This window comes from Taudactylus pleione, unplaced genomic scaffold (assembly GCF_031769625.1).
Source record: "Taudactylus pleione unplaced genomic scaffold, aTauple2 ptg000985l, whole genome shotgun sequence".
In the NCBI taxonomy this organism is placed as follows: Eukaryota; Metazoa; Chordata; class Amphibia; order Anura; family Myobatrachidae; genus Taudactylus; species Taudactylus pleione.
The window spans coordinates 1,870,159-1,895,022 of NW_028285386.1; the positions used below are offsets into that span (position 1 = coordinate 1,870,159).

At 46.3% G+C, this 24,864-nt stretch overlaps 1 protein-coding gene across 2 annotated transcripts in view; it reads right to left on the reverse strand.

The window, feature by feature from the left end:
- Positions 1–830: 830 nt before the first annotated feature.
- Positions 831–24,864, reverse strand: part of BUB1B (BUB1 mitotic checkpoint serine/threonine kinase B) — an 89,085-nt gene continuing 65,051 nt past the window's right edge. For both annotated transcript variants that reach the window (XM_088460786.1, XM_088460785.1), the window contains exons 18-23: positions 24,713–24,825; positions 23,710–23,871; positions 8,181–8,323; positions 5,260–5,428; positions 2,188–2,294; positions 831–1,212 (exon numbers count right to left, since the gene is read on the reverse strand). In XM_088460786.1, the coding sequence (XP_088316912.1) occupies positions 1,083–1,212; positions 2,188–2,294; positions 5,260–5,428; positions 8,181–8,323; positions 23,710–23,871; positions 24,713–24,825 (824 nt within the window). In that variant the 3' untranslated portion in view covers positions 831–1,082. The remainder of the gene's footprint in view (positions 1,213–2,187; positions 2,295–5,259; positions 5,429–8,180; positions 8,324–23,709; positions 23,872–24,712; positions 24,826–24,864) is intronic.

Consider the following 24,864-nt stretch of genomic DNA (forward strand, 5'->3'; position numbering starts at 1 on the left):
ATCATCAGAGTGACTACACTGGCAGTAAGAGGAAGTGCACTCCATCATATGCGAAATGCACTCCCAACCTTTGCAGCCACGGTTCATTCTCATTTGGTGCTCTGACCGGCCAATCCAAAACATACACTCATGCCCAAACACTGTAGGGCATACACGTACTCTTTCCAGCAGCTCTACTCTGGACATTCTTCCATAGAGGCAGGAAGGCCATCAGAATGAAAAAGGCCCATGAAGCGAACATCTGGACAGGAATGTAGATCATATGAAGAGCATAAGATGGGCTAAAAGATCAATGTTAGTTTGTCCTTTGGATGGATACAGCTTAGTCCAGTGCCATAACTAATGATGTGGAGCTCCAGCCTCCTAGCACCTACACAGGGACCATCATCCACATGGTGTCAAAGATTTCCTCTGGTCTGCATGAGAACGTTGTATGTGATGCCTTGAGCTAAAGTGCAGTTCAGTCTTAAGCTGCGTATACACCTATAGATATATGTCCAATCAGTCTGGTGGGATGGAAAATCTGGTAATGTATAAGAGCAAACAAGAGAAATTGGTTACCAAACACTGGAAAACGGACCAGATTTTCCTTCCCACCAGACAGATTGAACAGATGGTGTGTACACACCTACAGATATGAGTTCCCCCAGAACCTCAGTAAAGTCCTGTCTATCTGCACTGTGTATAAGAGACAAGTGCACTGAGGAATGCAGAAGCAAAGTAATACGTCCTAGCTGTAAAGTTTTACTAGTAACAATTGACATACTATGTAGGACACAATTAGTCAGTCATTGACACATGGTATGGTTCATGCAAATAATGAAAGAAAATATGCAAAATATGTTTAATGCAAATAGATATGGTGTAAGTACAGGTCTGGGAATAAATGTAACCGATCTATTCTACATATATTGTAAAACAGAGACAACAGAGCAGTCAGAAGAAAGACAAAGGTCCAGTGAGATCTCATATCCATGGTAGACAGACTGACACAAAGTAACTTTTCTCTTAGGAATTGCTGTTGTAGGTCTCACAAAGGGTTAGAGCACAGGCTTCCTGCTGGATGATATAACTGCAGAACTTCAGCTTGAAAACTGCTGTGAAATAACGCTCATCCCATCCCTGAGCTCATTCAGCACGCATGCTGTGGATGCAGTGTCTGTGTTTAGGATTTTTGAGAAGAACTTGTTCCAAAGGTCTCCCCGCCACAATCTAGAATAGATAAGAAAGTGGTAAACACTTTATAGTTGGGAACCAAAATATTAGCAATTTGCTGTAGAAAATCAATGTCCTTTAAACTGGTGTCTACTTTTCCAAGTAAGATTAAAGGTAATTTCCAAACTCCTAGTAATCTGTTAACCGATAATACACAAAAGTACCTTATTCGAGTGTTTGGTATTTATTAATATAGGAGCCACTGTAGTGAGTGAGCTGTGCAGGGAAGAGATGTCCAAGTCTTCTACCTTAGCTCTGAGCAGAATTGATATAATCTGCTAAGGTCTGTGCCATCTACAACATGCATACACACTGGGAGCCAGGGTGCGCCCTGCCCCTTCCACTGCTGCAATCGATGGGACAGTCCTGGATGGAGGACCACTCTGCGAGGGGAAGGGGTGATGTATATATACACAGCAGGGAGAGGGCGGGCGGAGGTGACCAGACACATGCTGGGTCCAATATATTAGGGTTATTAAAACTCTGCCATTGAGCATCCGGCCTTCCAGCTCCCCAAATTCCATGCTAAGTGACCATCTGACTAATCTCTGCAATGGTAGGTTATTGAGTTGGATTCTCAATTTTAAGTGGCTATCCACCCAGCTCCCATAGAACGGTCTTACAGGTGCAGGATGGGCCAGGTGGTACTTGGAAAGCAGAAACTGCGCAAATGGCGGAGACGGCACTTTTCCCTCTCAGGTGGAAGCGGCATATGTATAATTAACAGGTACACAGATTTTAAAAAGCTCAGTGTGAATCTATGCGAATGAATTACCCACTTAAGTAATCTTTTAAGGATTATATTGAAAAAGTAGGTGTTTTTTCCTTTTATTTCATTAATATTTTTATTTCCAACACCGCAATGTTTAGAAAGATACAACTTTAACACTACTCCCAATAAGGTTTAAAAATGATTTTTTAGGCTATATTATGATTTAAACATAACTTGTTCTATAAGATTTATTTAGTCACCTGGGGATTTCTTTGCTGATTTTCCATATTGACTCTTCTTTGTGAATCTGCAAGTTCCCTCTGAAAATTGCCAAGTGCACCACATTTGCAATGCCAAGAAGATCCACCTGGGAGCAGCAGAATGATGCAGAGTTCATGAAAGAACATTGTTACAAACCTTTAATGTCTTCTACACAATCTATAACTTACAGATGTGTCCTCATATACGCATCGTCCACACTCCATATGGAGTGAGATGTCAGACACTCCAAGAGGTGTAATATACCATCTTTTCCTTTACATTTTACATCGCAGAAGCAGTAAAACACCACTCTGTGTGCTAGAGACGCTGGACAGCAACTTTAACTGCCGAAGTTTTAAACACGTACAAAGTCACAGATGAAGCACACAGAAACTTGGCGTGCAATAAAAGCTGCGCCCGCTGCATCGCAGCACTTCCTACAGAGATATACAAATGTCACATCAAATGAATCCGTTTAATCAACCAAAAGGAGTTTTGTCACTCAGTTTTATGTATGCGAATTAGACCCACATTTGTAGCAAGAATGACTCGCGGTCACATCACTCGGGACCTGGCACGCCGAGGGGGGCTAATTGGCGAGAATGAAGCTACAGTGTATGAGGACACATCTGTATAAATATACATCTTCTCCCAAATATAAAATTTTACTGTGAGTGTGAGAGTATATATATATATATATATATATATATATATATATATATATATATTATACACACACACACACACCTATCTATCTTTTTTTTATTACACACACACACAGTATGTCTATTAAATAGCGAGACTGATTAAACAACATTTGTATTTATTGGTATTAAAAATGTAGTGTTTGTCCCCTTCAATATACTCCCCATTTGCTCTAATACATCGCTGTAGTCTGGTTTTCCACTGCAGCAAATCAATTTCTGTTAGTTGTTTCAACATATCTGCTGTTTTCTTCTTTACAGCATCCACTGATTCAAAATGTGTCCCTTTAAGCACTGATTTAACTTTTGGGAAAAGATAAGAGTCGCAAGGTGATAAATCGGGCGAATATGGAGGATGTGCAAGTGTAGTAATGTGATTGTCGGTCAAAAACAGCTTCACAGAAAGTGCTGTGTGAGCAGGCGCATTGTCCTGGTGAAGAATGAAACCATTTGTCCGGACGTTTCTTTCTGACTCTCTCTCAGCTTTTTCAAAACTTCCTTATAATAATGCTGGGTAACTGTTGTGCCTTCTGGAAACCATTCTTGCAATATTACACCCTTGATATCGAAAAAATGTTACTAAAAATGTCAAACTGACACGTTGTTCAACTTTTAAACAGCATATTTTCGGCACTCTACAGAAAACACAACCAAATTAAATGGCGACTCACAATCAACTGAACGTCATAGTGTTGCTGCTTGTCATGTAGGTTCAGACAAGTACAAGGTTACTACGTATGCAGTTAGAACCGGTTCTGACTGCTTTGTTTACTAGGCGGAATCACATTGTTTAACTTCAGTGGAACACATTAGGGCTCCACACTGCAAGGTCGCCATGTTCCAGCCGTGATAACCACTGACTAGGACGGCTGTCCTCCACGGTTTCAGTTTTAAAGATTGAAAAGAGATTGAGACACATGGCAATAACATTACACGGTACAAAATCGTGTGCGAAAGAGACTGATCCACAGGAATGTGTGAAGAGAGACTTCAGGCCTGATTCAGAAGTGCACTGCTGACTGCAGAATTCCAATGGAGGAGTGTCACCGCCATTGGGGGAGGTTGGGGTGGTGAAGAGGCCAGGATCTCCGTCGGCTGACAGATTTCCTTGAGCCCTTTGGTCACTTAAGCTGGCCTATGTGATCGCAGGTTCCGCATAAGTAATGCATGCAGCAGGCATGATGCCCCCTGCTGCATTATACTCGCAGGGTTGCTTGCGTGCGGCTTTGCAATTCCATCCGGTGCTGAATCAGGTCCTTCAATTTTAATGTTATTTTATAGTGAATCTACAGTGGACTGGTGTGACGACATTCCCTTGGCCAGGTTTAGAAATATTTGTAAACTTTTGTATAACATGTCCCTACATCTTATTGCAGTTATACTTGTTTTAATTATATTGTTTTTTTTCTCCTTCCATTTTGCTATTCTTTAATAGATCCCATAATTTAGCTTACTTCCTGCCATCTTGTGTCTCATTTTATCTTTTGTACTCCTATCAATTTAGCTTTGTTCAGTCAGCCCCCTTACTGTATTATACGGTAAGCTCTCCTATTACTCACTGCCTCATCACTTGGTGTGCTTTTAGCCATTTACTGTCACCCATTCCCTGCCTTTCTACCCAGCCAATCCCCTTAGTGTATGTGCTCTGTTATGTATTCTTCCCTCTATCTCTTGTGCTCTTGAAATGAAGATGGTACTTTTTGTGTTCCGAAGCCCTGTAGTCGGTTGGACAGTCAAAGCTAGTTCCTCTGACCCAAGGGAAGTCATACCTCCTTCTACATGGCAGTGCTAGAGGGGTCTAGTTGGAAGCTTGTTTGTTCTGTCACATAACGGCTTGGGGGTCCTTTTAGTCCTTGTACTTTTTTTCCCATTTACAGATGGTCTCATTAATGGTGGTTATACACCACAGTGCACCAATGTATACATCTATTCCACACTTTCACATGTTATTGTAAGTGCTGCTCTATCTCACAGGTTATCCTCCTGTGCACCACTAGTTCAGAGGGGAGTTTTATTATTGGTAGGGAGGACACACAGATATGGAGACATCTTATCCAACAATAGTACCTTATCTTAAGGTCAGTTACAGGAAAACTAATAAAGAGGAAATGCAAAGCTCAGCGTAGGGAAAGTCAGGAGAATTTACAATGTGCTCTGATAAACTTTAGAATTGGTCCTTAAAATTACAAACCTATCTGGAAAACCAACATCACATAACATTGTGGGTAACACATCACATGTAATATATTTTTTACACTCTAAACCTGACTTTGGAAGACTGATTTAATCTGAATCTAACGTTCATTTGGAATCTACCACCTCAGTTTATCCCACTAGTTTATGTAGGTTGGGTATTCTCCATGTCACCTGGTACGGGGAGCTTCGGTTTGCCAGAACCTGCTGCCCATGCTGCGTTTGCGCTATTGGAAAAGCTCTCGCTGTCAGTGTGGGACAAAGCCGCATGTCCATGCTGTGAGAGAAGTCCACCAACTTCAAGTAACTGTTCCTCTGCGTGTAAAAGGACTGGTCCGACATTCTGTTATGGAAGAATAAATATGTTACATTTCCGAACAAATTAAAGAGATAAGACGTTACTCAACAATCATGAGAATGTGGTAAGACTACGCTTCCCTACTATTCTGTTTGGGATCAGTGTGTGTAGGTCAGGAGCTTTGCACAGAAATCCATTCTCACTTATAACCGCAAATATTTGTATGATCACAGCAGATCTCAGATATCGGCTGCAGACCCTCTATTTCCGACAGCAGCTGTAACCCATTTATATGGGGGATGCAACGTCGTCTGCTTTACCAAGCTCCCGTAGCTATGGGCTAGACATCGCACAAATTACCGGTAGAGTCTTCTGGAGAACCCCCCGGCAATGGCTGCCGCATATGAGTAGTCTGTAGTCCGCTCATGCACTGGAGTCCGGCACTGGAGTGAAGAGACTGCACTCTGAGCACATAGCAGGGACAGGCAAATTTCACAGCCCCTGTCCCTGTGGGTGCTCATTAATACATTTAAGCCAGTATTATCGCATACTGCAATGTGATCATGGCCCCTAAATCGTACCCAGGTCGCACTGAGTATATGATCATTGATAAATGGGCCCCTTAGTGATGTCTCTTGCTTCCCAAACACTGGATTAGCAGGGTCCTGGCTATCTGAGCTATATACAGCACCATCTAATTAGCAATGATAAAATTACTTATTGTTTGCAGCAAAGAAATAATAAAGAATCAACATTGAATAATTAAAGCTTGAAAAATAAGCAAGCACACAGTGACTCTAACCAGAGATGTCCCTTCCATAAGAGGGTGGAGACTAAGTTCTCATCTCACCCTCCTGGCTCTCCACATGCCTCTCTACATCTTTCCAAAAACTCTGCTCAGTGGTATTGCTGCGGTATTTGGTTGCTGACAGACACAGTACGGACACAGATGACAAGTCTCCTGTGCTTCTTCCTACAATAGCCATGTTACATGATTTACAATGTGAGGGGAGTAGGGTCAGTATTGGAAGTAATTAGGCATTGTGTTACAGTCACCACACTCATTGAAAGGATGGGCCTGGGGTGGGGTGGTACAGAGAGCTGCTGGCTTTCATTACAGCCAAGACATTTCTGTGCAACTTTTTCCAGAACCAAATAGATAACTGTAATGCAGAACCTCTACCACCTACATGACCAGACTATGCATTCCAAAAGTGTCTTTTTTTTAATGATTTATTATTAAGATATGCAGAGATTTATTTCCAAATTGTAGCCAGGGGCAAAATGTAAGGAGAGAGCATTCGGATGTCTCGCAATTAGACACTTGGCTCCACTGATAATTGCACAGACCGATTATAAAGTGTATTTGTCTAAATTGTATATTGGGAGACCCAAGAGGAAGGACCAAGGATTCTTAATAACCTAGGTGCCCGTTACTCTTAAGGAAATCTGATTTTATCCTCCATTTTTGGTTATGTCCATCACAGGTGGAGGAAGTTGTCCCCACAGTCTCTCCAGCATTGAGGAGACTAGTTACCATCTTGTATTAGTTCACTCTCATGAGTGAATACCGATGAGTGAGAGATCCTTCTCCAACTGTAGCCCTAGGCCTCCTTAGCAGTGGCTCTTATGTCTTCCTCCTACTGAAGCTCAATTTTAGGTATTGGGATTTGTTTTTAAAGTAGTAAACTGCTATTTTTTTAAAGCATTTTGAGAACATATTGACTCAAATGGCATTTAGGTTATTTCTCATACTGGGCTTAATTAAGGAGAAAACAACATGTTTTAACTGCAAATACATTATAAAAAAAAAAAAAAAGTCTCTGGAAAACCAAATCTGTGTTGGAGACCATGCAACAACTTCCAGAATCTTTATGGATTTGGGGTAGATTATGGTATAGATTTCCCTGGGAAAATTGAGGGGTGTTCCAAAAGAGGGAAGGGGGTGAGAGCCAATTAAGTGACGAAGAGTATGATCTCATTTTACAACAAGATGTTCAAAAAAATTAGTTTTCTTAGGTTATTTTTAGGTTCATCATAGATTGTGGCTAGAAGCAAACCAGGAAACTACTTAGCTGAGGTTGGAAGTTAAATATACAGATGTGTCCGCATACATCTTACCTCCATGCGCTACAAGTCGCATTAAACAGAACATGTGAACACCGTGTGACTCAATAGCGCAGATCGTCTTTTCATGCAATTTTTACATTGAAATGTGTCTTATTCGCAAAGAGATGCGAACGCACAACAGCTCCTGCTGATTAGAATGATATGCAGCATTCTATTTGCATTAATTTGCAAATAAGACGCATTTGAAGGTAAAAAGTCTCTACCAAGTCTCGCCACTGCATATTGTATGTGGACACATCCGTAGTTCAATGGTTGGAAAGCCCTGGTCTAAATTTGTCATTGTTTGAGAAATTTGTACATTTTGTCCTGGGAGTTTTATTTTTCCAATTCTCAAACCTTCTGTGAAGTGGATTTAAAATGCCTACAAGGATCTGGACTACTAGGGTTTGGATCAAGTCTTGGGAAAATGTTTATCAGAATTACAGTTTTCCTCAGTAGCCACCATAGGGCTGCCTGTGGGCTTGGTCGCTTGGTCAACAGTTACTTAGTAGACCAGGCCTGTCTTCCTCTAGGTTGTCCACCCTCTGGTGCAGAGGGCCACAATTTTGATGCATAGTACATGCTACCCATCCTTGTATTGTATATGGGACAACTTGCCAATGAAGCAATACAGCCAGTAAAATCCTCATTGCTTCACACTGTTGTCTAGAACAAAAGGAGTACCGACCTTTTGTCCAATATTAGAGTGTCTGCCCGCAAATCTCCATGGACTATCTCTACGGTGTGGAGTTTCTCTACAAGGCTCAACAAGCTGTAGGTAAGCAGGATAATGCTTTGCTCAGCCGCCGTCTTAGTGTACCGCAGGATGTCCTTGAGAAACAGAAGGAAAAATTGTTAGATTATAGATTTGTCCATAACTTGTAAAAGGCAATTATGGTTAAGAACTATGCTTGACTATGCTGGTCATTTAGCAGGATGGGCTGTTAATACGCGTCCCTTGTTGCTTAGCTAGTTTCAGCTTATGGTTCTATATGGGTATCCAAGTATGCTTCCAAGGTATCTCCTTTCCTTTTTGCGGCAAGGGATGGCCGCGGGTATCCTGTTAAGTTTCTGTATTTTCGAACCAGTTTCTGAATAGTTAGTTTTTACGCTAAAGTAGTATTTGATCTAGAGAGGTTTACACGGGCTAGCATTGTACTTTATTATTTTCCTATTTTGATTACAGTGTACAGATGTGCCTTCATACACCACAAGTGAGACGCCAGGTCCTATGCATCTCTGCTTGCGCAGAGCATCTTTTTCGACTGAAAATGCATCTTAGTCGCAAATGGATGAGATATGTCGCTTCACCCGACTGCATTGATTAATTTGACATAAGACATTTGTATATCTGGGTGCAACAGAGTTTGTACACGAAGTACAACAAACCATGGCGTGGTAAAAAGCTGCAGCCACTGCATTGTGACACTTCGTATACAGATTTAGAGACTCAGTAGCACACCGATATACAAGTGTCACATATCAAATTAATCAGTGCAGTATTGTGAAGTGGTTGGGTGCTCAACACCTCTTCTGCCTCAGGATACCACTTAACCATAACTGACTGTTTACACTAGCTAAGGTCAGTCAACAGGACAGCAATAGTGTCAAAATAGGGTATGAACCGTCTATAATACCCTGTGATTCCTAAGAAAACGTTCACATGCTTATTTAGGGTCGTGGTTAATTTTGTATTGCCTCAAAATTATTAAGTTAGTGCTTTATCAAGCCTCTGCCTATGGTGTATCCAAGGTACTTCTCACCTCTTCCATCCCTAAGCAACACTATTTTGGGTTGGCTGTAAATCATGCCTCACGGATGGAGTCCAACACCGCTTGTACCCAGCATAAGTGAGAATGCCAATCAGGACTACATAATCAAGATAAGCAACATAGGGTCTATGGGGCCTTAGAAGTGTATCCATCATCCTCTGAATGTCTGGTGCCCAATTAGCAACATTTTATAATGGAACAAACCCTCCGATGCAGAAAACACCACCACCGTCTTTTCTGTTGCGTTGTCTGTCAACAGCACTTGCCAGTACTCTTTAGTTAAATCTGGAATGGTTAAGTACTGTGCCGTTCCCAGCACCTCAATATGTTCATCCACATGAGGCATTGGGTAGGCATCAAACTATTAGACATTCTGTTCAATTTATGGAAATCATTGCAGAAGGATAAAGTCCCGTCAGATTTTAGAATGAGTATATTGGGACTTGCCCACAGTGTCCCCTAGTGGATGAAGGAGAAATGTAGACCCTGACACTTATGGTATTTTGTAAGGCTTTAGGTTAATCGTAACCCCTGGTTCAGTGATTATGTCATGTTTAATGGCTGTTTAACCAGATATTTCAGAAAACAAATCTATTTATGAGAAATTTAGCCTCATGCTGTTGAATAAGGCTATTGTTACTATTGGAACCAAAAAAGGTACTGCGGTTACCAGAAGGACCGGGATGGCCGACAGAGCTACTCCATCCTCCATGGTTTTAAAAGATCTACATGGTAGATCTGTCCTAGGCTGGTACAATTTATAATTAACTTCACCCACTTTTTCCATGATTTCAAGTGGTCCTTGCCACTTGGACAAAAATGTACTGTCTACCGCGAGAACCAAAACATGTACCCTGCCCCAAGGAGCGTAATTGGGCATTATGATTGTATACCCTCTGTTGTGCTTGTTCCAAGTGCTCTATCACTATCAGCACTACTGCAACTATTATATCCTGCATCTGAGAAACATGCTCAATAACCATCTTATAAGAACTTGGTTGCCCTCCCATGTCTCTTTTGCAATATCGAGCAATCCGCTGTTTTCCAAACAGCAAAATAAAAGGCGAGAACCCAGTGGAAGATTGCATAATCCCTCTAATGGCCAGCAATAAATAGGGTAACAAATAACACAATCTTTTCCAACTTTATCCACCACTTTAACATATCCTTTAAAGTTTTGTTAAACCTCTCCACTAAAACAACAGTCTGAGAGTGATAGACAGAGGGGTCCCTAGCTGAGTAACAGGCGATACAATATGATTTTTTACATAAATGTAGTACCCTGATCAGCTAGGACTTCCTAAGGTATTCCCACTCTGCTGATGACATGTACTAGTTCCCTAGTAATTGTCTGTTAATTTATTGTGCAATGGTATCTCTTCTGGGTAGCTGGTAGCGTAATCCATTACCACCAAAATATACTGATGATCCTGAGCAGACTTTACTAGAGGTTCAACCAAATCCATAGCTATTCTCTCAAACAGGACCTCAATAATTTTTAATGGGACAAGTGGCCTTCTAAATGTGGCCGGGGAGCATGGTACTGATACTCAGGGCAGGATGCACAGTAGTTAGACACATCTTTATGGACTCCTGGCCAAAAAACTGCTGCAATTCTTTCAAAAGTTTTTCTACCCCTAGATGTTCTGCAGTTATGTGACCATGAGCTAGGCCTAACATTCTTCTATATGCCTTTGGACAAATTAATTGTTCCACAATATGTTCTCTTTTCTTGGACACTACAATAAATATTGATGTACTGCCATGTGGGAATGACAACCATCAGGCTTTACTGGGTTTTCAATCATTTTTACATTTTCTTTAGCCTTTAGCATACACTGTGTGAGGTTCTGGTTTTGTTGTGGCCCCGGGGTGGTAATAGGAGCAGACACTGAAGCAGATTTAAAAATAAACGTGGAATTTTTAATGAGTGGCTTAACAGACATGAATGTGGCAAAACAGAAAGTCTGGCTATAGCACTAAAGTGCACTTGGGAAGTGTAGTGAGGAAATGGAAAAAAGTCCAGGCAGTGACAAAAGAAGGCAGTGCAGTATTCCAGGACCTGTGAGGCTGAAATTAATTGTGGCTGAAGAAAATAATGTCCAGAGGAAGATGCAAGTGGAGGCAGGGTGCAGGGTAACAGCTGACACAGGTGCTCAGGCAATGGGGAAGGCAAAAAGGAGGAGGCAGTGGAAGTCCAGCAAGGTAAGGAGCAGGTCAGGTGAAGCAGGCTTAGGCAGAGATCCAACAGGCAGGCGGACAAGCTCAGGAACGAACGCTCAGCTTGCGCTGAGAAACACGTTGCACTGGCAATGCAAGGGAGCTCTGAACTCCTTTTTATACCCAGCTCCCAGCTGTGAGTGGTCAGAGAGTGAGCATGTGACACGCCAGGATTGGGGAATTAGGTCACAGGGCCGAAAGCAAGATGGCGGCGCCCATGCCAGAGCGGAACAGAAACACCGCCAGGCCTACCCAGCACAGAGTGACATGCCCATACAGGACAGCGCACAGCCAAAGCTCCCCGCCAGGCACCAGCACTACCACCAGACGCTCCCCGCCATAACATCTGCACAGGTAACGCCCGCCGACCACCATGCCCAGAAACCCTGGACGTGACACTGTGGTAGCCTTTAAACTGCTCTGAGGCAAAGATCTCTTTTCTTACTTCACAATCAGGCATACTGGTCGCTGGGTCAACACAATTTTCTACTTCAGTAGGGAGTACATCATTCTGCACCCCACTGCTCTCTTCACTCTGACTCCCCAACCATGCTTGCAAAAGGGAGCACTTCAGACTCAGGGAATACTCCCAAGGTATCAGTATCATCATCAACCGGGTTTGTGTTATTTACTTCTGGAATCTGTGGGAAACCCAACTTGTTACAGAAGTGGGAAAAAAAAAAAAAAAACTCTCCCCAATATAGCAGCATACATCATATAAGGAATTAATCTCACAGTGACTAGAGTGGGACCCCACTGTTTCTATGTTCACTTCAGCAGTATCAGAATACAGAGTATCCCCGTGGATGCAGGTTACACCAACAGTTTTCCCATGAAGTTTTGAGGGATTCGCCAACCTGGCCACCAGAATCTAACAGCCTCTAACCATTAGCCTTCTACGGTGATTATACACATTTGTTCATCTGACTCAGTCTGTCGGTCTGCAGTGCAGGCTAGCTGAGCAAAGAAAGACACTGCGATTATGTAAGCAGTATCACATTGCATAGGCTTAGAGGTAAGTGGACAATTAGCTTCATCAAGGCCTAAGCCACCACATCTAAAAACATCTGATCACATTTTAATAAAATTTTATATGGAGGCGGGAACCTTTCTGGCACAGCTGACCAATATCCAGGTTTAGAAAGGTAATGAGAAAGAACTCCTTTAGTGAGACACACCCCAGATTGCAGAAAAGAAAGATAGACGGAAGAAGAAATATCTATGGTAATCAAATGAAAACATACATTTATTAGATTAAAAAATAAAGCCCAACATGGACCAACAAACAAACCAATCCATAAATTCACAAAAAAAAAATTCAAATATTGTCAAGACAGCATTAAACCAACAGATATTAAATATACATATCTAAAATCATGTACCAAAACCAACCTTCTAATTTCAGGCTAATAACATTATTTGGTAATCAAAGCGAAAATATTTATGCAAGATAATATATCAATTCCCTTGTATAGTTCCAATGTACAGGAAAATATAATTTAGTACAAAATCAGCTGTGACAGATGGTATGGCATAAAAAATTAAAAGGATAATAAGTCAAAAAATTAAATGACCAACATCTGAGATCGTATATCTGAGCCAGTCATCTGATACCAGACTAATAGCAATGATGGGTAATCATATAGAAAATATTCATACCAATAATGTATAAATACCCATATATACTTTAAATGCACATAGAAATAATGTTTTAACCGCTGAGACACATGGTGTGCCAGGAATTATGAGCATGAAAGATACATCTAGTATTCAGTGATCATAGAGGATGAATCCTCAGACATAACAAAACATATATAACATCAGTATGACAACAACACATTACAATATTAAAAAGCTGTACACCACACCCACATAAGAAATCTTAGAATACACTAATCCAGAATTTGCATCCAGCATTGCATGCACTGCTGAATCAGCTCCTATGTACCACCTGTCACAGGGTCTCATGCAGTTAGTTTTATTTAGCAGCATAGAGTAAAAGACAAGCCTAGCCTGCCCAGCTCTAACTAAACAAAAGATTACCTCTCAGAGTGGAGGGACTAGCGTCCCTCTAACAAAACCGTATTAGCACAATACATTACAGCCAGTAACCAGTGTCTCAACAGGCCTGCTATGTTGATATATACATCTGAAATGTCCTGAAAATAAACCAGCGGCTGTGCTGGATATGCCCAGCAGCCACAGGGTATAGATCAGGATATTCAGGCTGGAGAAGGCTGCAAGATGCGACACTCCATGCCAGGTCAGGCTTTGCCCCCTGGACTATGCTTTTCTTAACCATTAACTATGGAGTAATGTCTAAAACTAGCAGTATATTTGATTTCTCCCAGTAAATGTGTGAAAAAGAGCCTAATGCAGTGATGTGCAGTCGCAAGCCGCATGCAGCCCTCGGAGTCTTCACTAGCAGCCTGCAGCTCCTAACTACTCGTACTTTGTTGTCATAATTATTTGTTATAACTGATGCTGGTTTAAAAGGTTTAGTGAAACGTTATTACAGATAGGGGTCTTTAATTGATCCAAAATATTAATTTAACTTGATAATCCTGGCATTCCCCATTTCCGTACTAGTTGTTGGAAAACGTCTGGGTAAAGAGCCCATTCTCCGAGATGAATGTCCTGGCGACTGAGATAGTCGGCCTCCCAATTGTCCACTCCCGGAATGAACACTGCTGAGATCGCCAACATGTGGCTTTCTGCTCATCAAAAGGATGCAACTTACCTTGTGTATGGCCATGTGACTGCACGTCCTGCCTTGCCGATTTATGTATGCGACAGCCGTCGCGTCGTCTGATTGAACACGAACTGGCTGACCTGCTAGCAGAGAAACCGCTTCAGGAAGGGCCTTGAAAATCGCCAGGAGTTCCAGAACGTTGATCGGTAGACTCGACTCCTGTCGAGACAAACGGCCCTGGAAATGATGGTCCATAGCCATCGCTCCCCAACCTCTGAGGTTGGCATCCGTTAGAATTATCCATTTCCAAAGGCCGAACCAGCGACCTACAGTTAGGTGGTCGAATTGAATTCACCAGAGAAGGGAGATTCGTGTCTTGGGTCAGTCGTACCAGGTGGTGCATATGAAGATGTGACCTGGCCCACTGGGCCGGGATATTCAATTGAACAAGGACGAGAATGAAATCTTCCGAACTGAAGAGCTGCCACCATCTTCCCTAAGAGACGAATGCAAAGATGAGTGGACACCCGCTTCAGCTTGAGAACCAGGAGGACAAGCTTACTAATATAGCCTGAGCCTTGTCCACCGAAAGGAAGATCCTTAAAGCTGCCATATCCAAGATAATTCCCAGAAATTGGAGGTGTCGAGATGGAATCAGACTGGACTTCTGAAAGTTGATCATCCATCCGTGATGGATAAGAACCTGGTGTGTTTAAGCTACATGTTCGTTGAGAATCTGAACAGATGAAGATTTGATGAGTTCATCTAGAAACTGAATAATAGTGACTCCCAATGATCTGAGATGAGCGATCACCACCGACAAAATCTTGGTAAAGATTTGAGGCGCCAACGTCAGACTCAAGGGCAGGGCTTGAAACTGAAAATGTTCCTCTAACATCAAATCTAAGAAAAGCTACCAAATTGGGACATGAAGATAAGCATCTTTGATGTCCATGGATGCTAGGACCCCCCCCCCCCCCTGTCCCAACCCTGAAATCACCGAGTGCAGAGTCTTATTGAATCGGTAAAATGCCAGATAAGATTTAAACGATTTAAAATTCAAAATAGGGCTGACAGAGCTGTCTGGTTTTGGAACTACAAAGAGATTGGAGCAGAAACCCAGACAACGCTGTTGGACTGGAATAGGCATCAGAACCTCGGAATCCACAAGCTTCTGTATTGCTGGCAAAAGTACTTTCCGTTTCTATTGGGAGACGGGAAGACCTGTGGTTAAAAACCGATGTGGAGGGGCTTCTGCAAATTCTAGTTTGTACCCCAGAGACACCAGATTGCAAATCAAAACTGATGAACTGGTTTGAAACCAGACATCCCTGAATCGCAAAAGACGAGCCCCCACCCTGGAGTCTCCCAGATGGGCCTGTAGCCCATCATGTGGCAGGTTTTTCGGCAACTTTGGGATCAGGACGCCGGGTCGAATCAGACTGTCGACCTCTGCCTCCATGGGTAGCTGAGGAGGTACCACGTGAACATCCCCAAAAGGAAAGAGGGTCTCGAAAGGACCAGTCGGAGCACGACGTGGAGCTGGAGCAGTGGATGGCAGAAAGGTAGTCTTACCCCCTGTAGCCTGGGAAATCCATTTGTCCAATTCAGGTCCAAAAAGGTTATCCCCCGTAAAAGGGAGGCCCCTCCACCACTCAGAGTCCACATCTGCTTGCCAAGACCTTAACTAGAGAGCTCTGCTATGGCTGACGCCGAGATCCTGGAACCAAAATGACCAGTGTCCTTAGACGCTTCTCCAAGGTACATAGCAGACTCCTGTGCCCATCTTTCCACAGCTTTGCTGATGCAAGAGCCAACCGAAGCCGGTCTAAGCAACGCCCCTGCTGCTGAATATATAGATTTTAAGTAGGTTTCCAGCTTACAGTCAGAACTGTCCTTAAGGGCTGTGGCTGCAGGGACAGGCAACGTGGTCTTGGAAAGCAGTGAAACTGACAAAACTACCAGAGGAGGAGATTCCCATTTTTCGGTGACAGATTTTGGAAATGGGTAAAAAAAAAATCGCTTGGGCATCTAAAAATATGAGATATGGTAAGAACTTACCTTTGTTATCTCTATTTCTACGAAGTCCATAGGGTTCCACAGGATACCTTGGGGTATAGGTGTGACGTCAGTCGCAGGGCACCAAAGAGTTAAGCTTTCAGCCTCCCAGGATGCACTAGGTCCCCCTCCTATACCCCGCCCCCGGGCCAAGGCACCTCAGTTAGTTACCAAGCCATAGGCCGGAGGAGGAGAAGGAAGAGAAAGAACAAAGATCTGGACACATACAAGAATCACATTCTCACCAGAGGGAGACGGAAAACCGGTGACCAGAGCAAAGCCCATCTCCAGCACAGGTGCGACAGGGCGGGAGTCCTGTGGAACCCTATGGACTTCGTAGAAATAGAGATAACAAGGGTAAGTTCTTACCATATCTCATATTTTCTACTTCAGGGTCCATAGGGTATCCACAGGATACCTTGGGGATGTCCCAAAGCAGTATCCTTTAAGGGTGGGGACACTCCTGTGCAGAAAGGAGAATCCGCCGCCCGAAGGAAGCATCCTGAGAGGCGAAGGTGTCAAACCTGTAATACCTCACGAAGGTATGGACAGAAGACCACGTAGCAGCCTTGCAGATCTGAACTGCCGAGGCACCACGTCGAGCTGCCCACGAAGGACCCACAGACCTAGTGGAATGAGCCTTTAGAGAAGGAGGGACCGGTAGGCCTTCATGAAGATAAGCTTCAGAAATAGCCATACGGATCCAGGCCGCCAAAGTTTGCTTTGAAGCAGGCCAACCCTTTTTACGGAAGCCATAGAGGACAAACAAAGCGTCCGACTTCCTAAACGAAGAAGTGCGGTCAACATAAGTCCTTAAGGCCCGCACAACATCCAAAGAGGCCTCACCCACGGAAAGACCCGGTGAGTTAAAGGCCGGAACAACTATTTCCTCGTTAACATGAAACTGGGAAACAACTTTGGGAAGAAACTCGGGCCGAGTGCGGAGCACTGCCCTGTTCCCATGAAAAACCAAGAAAAGGGGGTCTACAAGAAAGAGCCCCTAACTCAGAAACACGTCTGGCCGAAGCAATGGCCAGAAGGAAAACAGTCTTAGCTGTTAGCCATTTAAGATCCACTGAGCCCAGTGGTTCAAACGGCGGTCCTTGGAGAGCCCTCAGGACCACAGCCAAATCCCAAGGCGCCACAGGTGGAACAAAGGGCGGCTGAATACGGAGAACACCTTGCATAAAGGTGCGCACATCCGGGATTGTAGCAATCCTACGGTGAAACCAAACAGATAGGGCCGAAACCTGTACCTTCAAAGAAGCAAGGCGAAGCCCATGATCTAGTCCCACTTGCAGGAAGGCGAGAATCCGAGACAGACGAAACTCCCGCGGTGCATAACCTGTCGGTCGACACCACTGGAAGAACGTATGCCACACGCGATGGTATATCCTCGCGGAAGACGGTTTCCGAGCTCGTAACATGGTACGCACCACAGTCAGGTCCGGGTGAAGGCAAGGACCCTGAGACAGAAGTTCCGGTCGTAGCGGCAACCGCAGAGGACTGTCCACGGACAGACCCTGAAGGTCTGAGAACCAGTGCCGTCTGGGCCACGCGGGAGCTATCAACAGGAGCGTCCCTCCTTCCTGTTTGAATTTCCGGATTACCCGTGGAAGAAGGGAGACCGGAGGGAACAGGTATGCGAACCGGAACGTCCACCGGACGGACAGAGCATCCACCAGAGACGCCCCTTCGTCTCTTGTGCGAGACCCGTACACCGGCAACTTGTTGTAGTGCCGGGACGCCATGAGGTCGATTTCTGGAAGACCCCACCTGTCCACCAGTAATTGAAAAACGTCCGGGTGCAGGGACCATTCCCCTGGATGAACGTCCTGGCGACTTAGAAAGTCCGCCTCCCAATTTAGCACTCCCGGGATGAAGACCGCTGATATGGCCGGAAGATTGCGCTCCGCCCAAACCAGGATCCGAGAGACCTCTACGAGAGCCGCCCGACTGCGAGTACCTCCTTGCCTGTTTATGTAGGCCACGGTGGTAGCGTTGTCCGACTGGACCTGCACCGGGTGACCCTGGAGAAACCGCTGTGCCTGCAGGAGAGCATTGAAGACCGCACGGAGTTCCAAGATATTGATTGGAAGCTCCGCTTCTGTCGGCGTCCACCTGCCCTGGAACAAGTGTGGACCCGAAACTGCTCCCCAGCCCCGAAGACTGGCGTCCGTTGTCAACAGGACCCAATTTGGAACCCAGAACGGACGTCCCTTGTTGAGGTGGGTCGTCTTTAACCACCACGCAAAGGACAGGCGAACCTCCGGGGTGCGCACAATCGTCTGGAACTTCAGAGACTGAGGCAGCCCGTTCCACTTGGACAGGATCAGGTGCTGCAGAGGTCTGGAGTGAAACTGGGCGTATTCCACCATGTCGAACACCGACACCATGGAGCCCAGTAACCTCATCGCCGAGTGTAAGGACACCCGGCGGCTGTGCAGACAACTGCGCACCCTTGACTGTAAAGCAGAGATCTTGTCCTCCGTCACGAAGATCCTTTACTGTCCCGAGTCCAATAAGGCTCCAAGATGCAGAATCCTCCGAGACGGGATTAGAGTGGACTTCTGCCAGTTGATTAGCCAGCCGTGCCGTTGCAGCAGTGCAATGGTCAGGTCCAAGTGGTGTAACAGGAGCTCTGGAGATCCTGCCACCAATAACAGGTCGTCCAAGTACGGCAACATGCGGACTCCTTGCAGCCGCAGAGAAGCCGCCATGACCGCCATCACCTTGGTGAAAACACGTGGTGCTGTCGCCAGGCCAAAAGGTAACGCCTGAAACTGGAAGTGGTCGCTGCGGATTGCAAACCGAAGGAACTCTTGATGGCGCAAAAGAATAGGGACATGCAGGTAAGCGTCCTGTATGTCCAATGACACCATGTAGTCCCCAGGTTCCAGCGCCAGAATGATGGACCGTAGGGTCTCCATCCGAAACTTCGGGACCCGCAAAGACTTGTTGAGTGCTTTGAGGTTGAGAATCGGACGATATGACCCATTGGGTTTCTGTACCAAAAATAGATTTGAATAGAAACCCTGGCCCCTCTGGGAGAATGGAACAGGCACTATAACTCCAGCCTGGAGCATAGTGTGCAATACCTTCCGCAGCTCCGTAGCCTTGTTCCGGTCTGATGGTAGACCCGTGGTGAAGAATCGAGCCGGGGGTCTGTGCTGGGAGAGGGCGTACCCGTGGGAGACCACCTCCAGAACCCAAGTGTCTGTCGTAGTGAACGACCAACACCGGGAGAACTGCAGCAGGCGGCCTCCCACCCTGGGAACCCCCAAAGGGAGGCCCGGACCGTCAGGCCGCAGGCTTGTCATCTGGCTTGGGGGCCGGACGTCTGGTACTCCATGCCTGTTTCCGGGGCTTGACCGATTTCTTAGGGCCAGCCTGTCGAGGAAACGACTGTGGTTTGGGCCTGCCCTGGGCCCTAGATGACCAAAAGGACGATGGTCCAGAACCAGAAGGAGCAGCGGCCGACGGGAGACAAGCAGATTTGGCTGCCGCCAGCGTGGCCACAATCTTATCCAGATCCGGACCGAAGAGAACTTCTCCGGTAAACGGCAACGCTTCCAGACCTTTCTTGGAATCTGCGTCCGCCTTCCAGGATCGCAGCCACAAGGTGCGACGAGCAGCTACCGCTGCTGAAGAAATTCTAGACACCAGAGTACTAATGTCTAGAGCCGCCTCGTTGATGTAGGTGGCCGAATCACGGAGATTGCCAATCAACTCCGCCTGTTCGGCCGGACAGTCGGATTCAAAAGAAGCCTCTAATCAATCCGCCCAGCGCTCCATCGCTCTGGCAACCCAGCAAATGGCCATAGCCGGCCGTGCTGCCCCCCCTGCAAGGGAATAAGCGGACTTCAGGCAGATTTCTACCTTGCGGTCCGTAGCATCCTTAAGGGAGGACATGGATGGCATCGGCAATGTGGCACTACGGACAAGACGGGTCACGTGAGAATCCACCTGTGGAGGGGATTCCCACTTAGCAAAATAATTATCCGCGAACGGATAAGCCACCGCCAGGCGTCTCTGCGGCTGGTATCTTTTGCCAGGTTGTTTCCACGCCTCCTCTAAATGGTCCACCAACTGACCCGAAAGAGGAAAGACTGTGGCATCGCCCTTCACATCTTTGAAAAAGGCATACTTAGATTTAGCCGCTGGGGGAACTTCGTCCTCAATCACCAAGGCTGTGCGGACCGCCCGAATAAGTCCAGGAATATATACTTTGGACTTAGCATCAGCGTCCTTAGTATGGAGAGGTTCCTGATCGTAAGGATCCAGAATCTCCCCATCATCAGACGTCCCTTCGTCATCCTCATAAGGAGCGGACAGAGACGCCACCGGCCTTTTATGAGGCCGCATCACAGACTCCCCTTGCAACACATCCAACAAGTGCTGTACAGAACTCGTCAGGGAGTTAACCCACGCTGGCTCCTGAGAACCCGGGAGCGGGGAAATAGGGAGACTGTGGGATACCACCAATTGTCGTGGGAACCCCTGCATGGGTGACGACACCACAGACTGCTGGGACAAACCCATCGGAGTAAACGCGGGCTGCGGAGCTAACTGGCCCACTAAAGCTGTTAACGCCTGTGCGAAACAAGCCCAGGGCGGCTCCTGTACCAGTGCTGTAACCGTAATAGGCCGCGCAATGGACAAACACTGCCGGCAAAGGCCCTCCGCGCTACCCTCCCCCTCCGCTAACGGTACTTTGCACGTGGTACACTGTAGCCGGAGGGGAAAATCACTTTCAGACATGATGGCACCACGTATGTGACCTCTTTCACCAATTAAGTATTAAATAGGCGAGAGACCACCCTGCAGCACCGCACTGCAAGGGCTTTAGCAGAAAGAACAGGGACAGTAATAAAGCTGCAGGCAGCAGCGCTAGCACAGTCACATACAATGCAGAGAAATAACAATTCCTGCACTAACAGCGCTGATCACTCAACTACACAGACACAGGGCCTGGTAGGACACAGCGCTGCATACACAGACCTGAGCCACAGCGGAGGAGAGGTATGCGGGGGGACCCAGACCACGATGCTTCCTTCCAGGCTTCCAGCAGCGTTCACCATGCGTTGCAGAGAAGATGACCGTCGAGGAGCAGAGAGAAGCTGGCCTGGGGGAGGAGCGCTGACACAGGACCAGTCAGCACAGGGCAGAGAGGGCTGTGTGCAGCGGGGGAGGCGCCAGCTGTGAGACAGGGAAGGCGCGCTCCCCTGGCATGCATTTAACCCCTGAGACGCCGCAGCGCTACCGCTCTGCTGCGGTCCGCTGTCCCAGGGGGTAGTGGAAAGCGCAGGTTCAGTACCTGGCTCCACGCTGCAGCCAGTCCCCAGGGAGCCCCCTGCCTGGGGACTTAGGACCATGTGACCAGCGGGGACCCACCGCGGGACCCCGCTGCTTACCTTTGTCCCCCTTGGATCCGGCCATGGTCCGGAACATCTGGGGTCATCGCTAGCTGTGATCCCAGATGCTCACCAGCATCCCCGGATCGGTACCGGCGTTCTGGTACCGGCGGGGGTGTAGGGAAGACAGCATGGACGTCAGGACTGACTGTCCATGCTGTACATCCAGATGTGCAGCCACAGCTGCACTGAAGAAAGCTTCAGGGGCTCTTCTAGCCCCCACTCCGACAGGTGCACCCGACGCCGGCCGGGCACCAAACTAAACTGAGGTGCCTTGGCCCGGGGGCGGGGTATAGGAGGGGGACCTAGTGCATCCTGGGAGTCTGAAAGCTTAACTCTTTGGTGCCCTGCGACTGACGTCACACCTATACCCCAAGGTATCCTGTGGATACCCTATGGACCCTGAAGTAGAAATTTCTTGTCAGGATGCTGCCAAGCTGTAGACAACTGTGTATTTAATTCCTGTGAAAAAGGAAAGAAAATAGTAGACCTTTGTTTGATGCATCAGGAGATTCCGTGTGCTGCTCGTCTGAAATCTTCAAGACATGTCAGACCACCAGGATAAGGGCTTCCACTCCCTGGACACCTGAATCAGAGGTCTGTTGGTGAAGGTCGTCACTGAAAAAGCTTCCAACTGCTGGGAGAAGCCTTTTTTTCTTAGATGGTCGAGCAGACACACTGACCTAGAAGAGGCAGCAGAAGAACCCATGCATTGAGCCAAGCCCTCCACAGAATGGGCTAGGTCTCTCGCCCAACTGGGCTCTCTCTCTGCGGTATCCGAGGCAGGGCCTGGTTCCTAGCCGCTTCCCTATCTCTGGTGCTGCAGCCAGTTCCTCGGAGAGATCAGCCATAACACCTACCCGGGTAGATATTCAAGGAGGCATAGGGGCTGCATCTGAAGAGGGTCCTGCAATAACGGATTGATCAGCTTTATGCGATTCCTGTACAGTATGTCAGGACCAGAGTGTGCCTGAGGCAGCTTCGAATTACATATAGAGCAAGCAAACACCTTCTGTGATGTTTTAGCATTTGTCCCTCTACCTGTCATGATGTAGTACAGAGACACACAAGGAGAGGAACCACTGGGTACGTAGGGGGAGGAGCCCTCCTCCCACCATAATGTAAATTCCCCTATACTCAGCAGCCCATAAGACACTCCAATGTACTCGCGACCTCTTAATAGGGAAAGTGGGATGTGCTGTTGCCATAGCTTGCTGTGCTGCAGAAAGGCTGCTGTGTCTCTGTATTAAGCGCCTGTCAAAATGGCGCTGAAGAGGGAGCAGAGGGGCTGTCCTGGCCCTCCCCCAGCTGGGGAGAGCAAATAAATGCACTGGTCTGTGTCTGTGGGAAATATATAAATCAAAATATAATGGAAATAAAATACTATGTTTGGGCTAAACTCAGCCCCAAGTGACTGGCTCTCTCGGGCAAGATTCTAAAACTGGGGCTTCTGGAGGCTAGGGGGGGACGGAGAGGAGTCGTCGTCTCTCACACTTATAAGTTTAAAGTTCCAGCTCCACTCATCCACCCGTCTATACCCCAGTGTATTAGCCTCCAGTGTCCCATTGTGGATGAAGGAGAAATATATATACTAGTTACTCTGTAAATTTGTCAGTATTATGCATGGCAATGGCCACAATTGTCCCAGCTCCTCCCATCAGTCAGTGCAAACATTTTACACCCACAGTTGCCTTCTGGGTCCACATGTGAATACATACTGTAAGGTCAATACAAGACATCACAAATGCACATTTACGCTACAGGTTTGCACTTTCCCATAAATGAGCCATATCAGTGCTGTGGGTCAGGAGTGCATCAACTGGTTTCACATTTTTATATTTGCACTGAAGGCTTGCTAAATAGCATTATAAAATAACTACATACCAATAAATTACTGTATGTATGATGCAGTAACAGGTATAAAATAAGGATAATTTCCTAGGGACCACCTCATTTCAGTACCAAATGGTTACTAAGCTTTGGTAAGAATGGTTTGTCAGCCCTGAGTGACCACATGGCAATCACTATGAAAGCACACTAATTGTAGCAATACACAAGTACCTGCAAAGTGAACTGGCTGATCTCTTTGTACAGTGAAATACATCCATCCTGATAGAGGTAGCAGTTGGATGGCGTAACAAAATCGGTCACAAAAGCCTCACCAAGTCGCTGTTTCAGCTGCTGTGTAATGTAGAAATCCCATGGAACCGGCTGTAAGTCCACCTGCCAGAGACCACAGGTTACACACAATAATACAGTGTTCTCCCCCAGGCTGTTTTCTGCGGGTGCATCGCCAGGCATATACAGCCTACCGCCCGGCACTTTCCCCCGCCGACCCCCGCTGTGGAACGCTGGCCTCTGGAGTGACCAGAGGCTAAAGAAGCCTTCGATCACTTCAGAGGCAAGCATTCCCAGTGATGCACTGCGCGGGTGAGGTCATCCGAGACATGAGGAGCCGGCCCCGCGCGCCTGCTAGATCTAGTTAGATCCAGTCAGCGCGAGGCTACGGGAGTGGAAACGCAAGCGGCCAGCAAGTAAAAGGTAAGTGCTGGGCTGGGGCCAGGACCAGTCTGGAGGCACTGCCTAAGGGGCACTATTTAAGTCTGGGGGCACTACATAAGGGACCAGTCTGGGGGCACTACTTCAGCCAGGGGGCACTGCATAAGGGCAAAGCTAAACTACAGGGGGCAATGCATAAAGGAAAATTACAGGGAGCACTGTATAAAGGGCACAAATACAGGGGGCACTGCATAATGGGCACTTTTGACTGAGCACCAGTGGGGGAGCAGCCTGAGACCTGCCAGGGTGGATTGGTCTGGGAGATACCCCTTTTCCCGGCGCACACATAATTGCAAAGGCCCCCACCCGGCTACTTTTGGACGCCACCCGACTGGAAAAAACTTCTGGAGCGAACACGAATATTAGCAGTGGTGATTAATCCTCATTACCAAACCTACTACTTTCTCACAAAAGGTAGATCGTGTTCACAGTCTGACTATGAAAAAAAATAAAAGCTTTAATTGTGACCATAAATACTTTAGTACAGAAATGAACTGTTACAAACCTTTAGGGCAACACCTCTCATACTGTCCACATCAACATCTGCCTGGACCCCCATATATACTCTACTATTCTCGCCCAGAACAACTTCATGTTTCAGGTGGTAAGTTTCCCCACCTGCAAATATATGACCACATAAAACAGTGATAAATACAG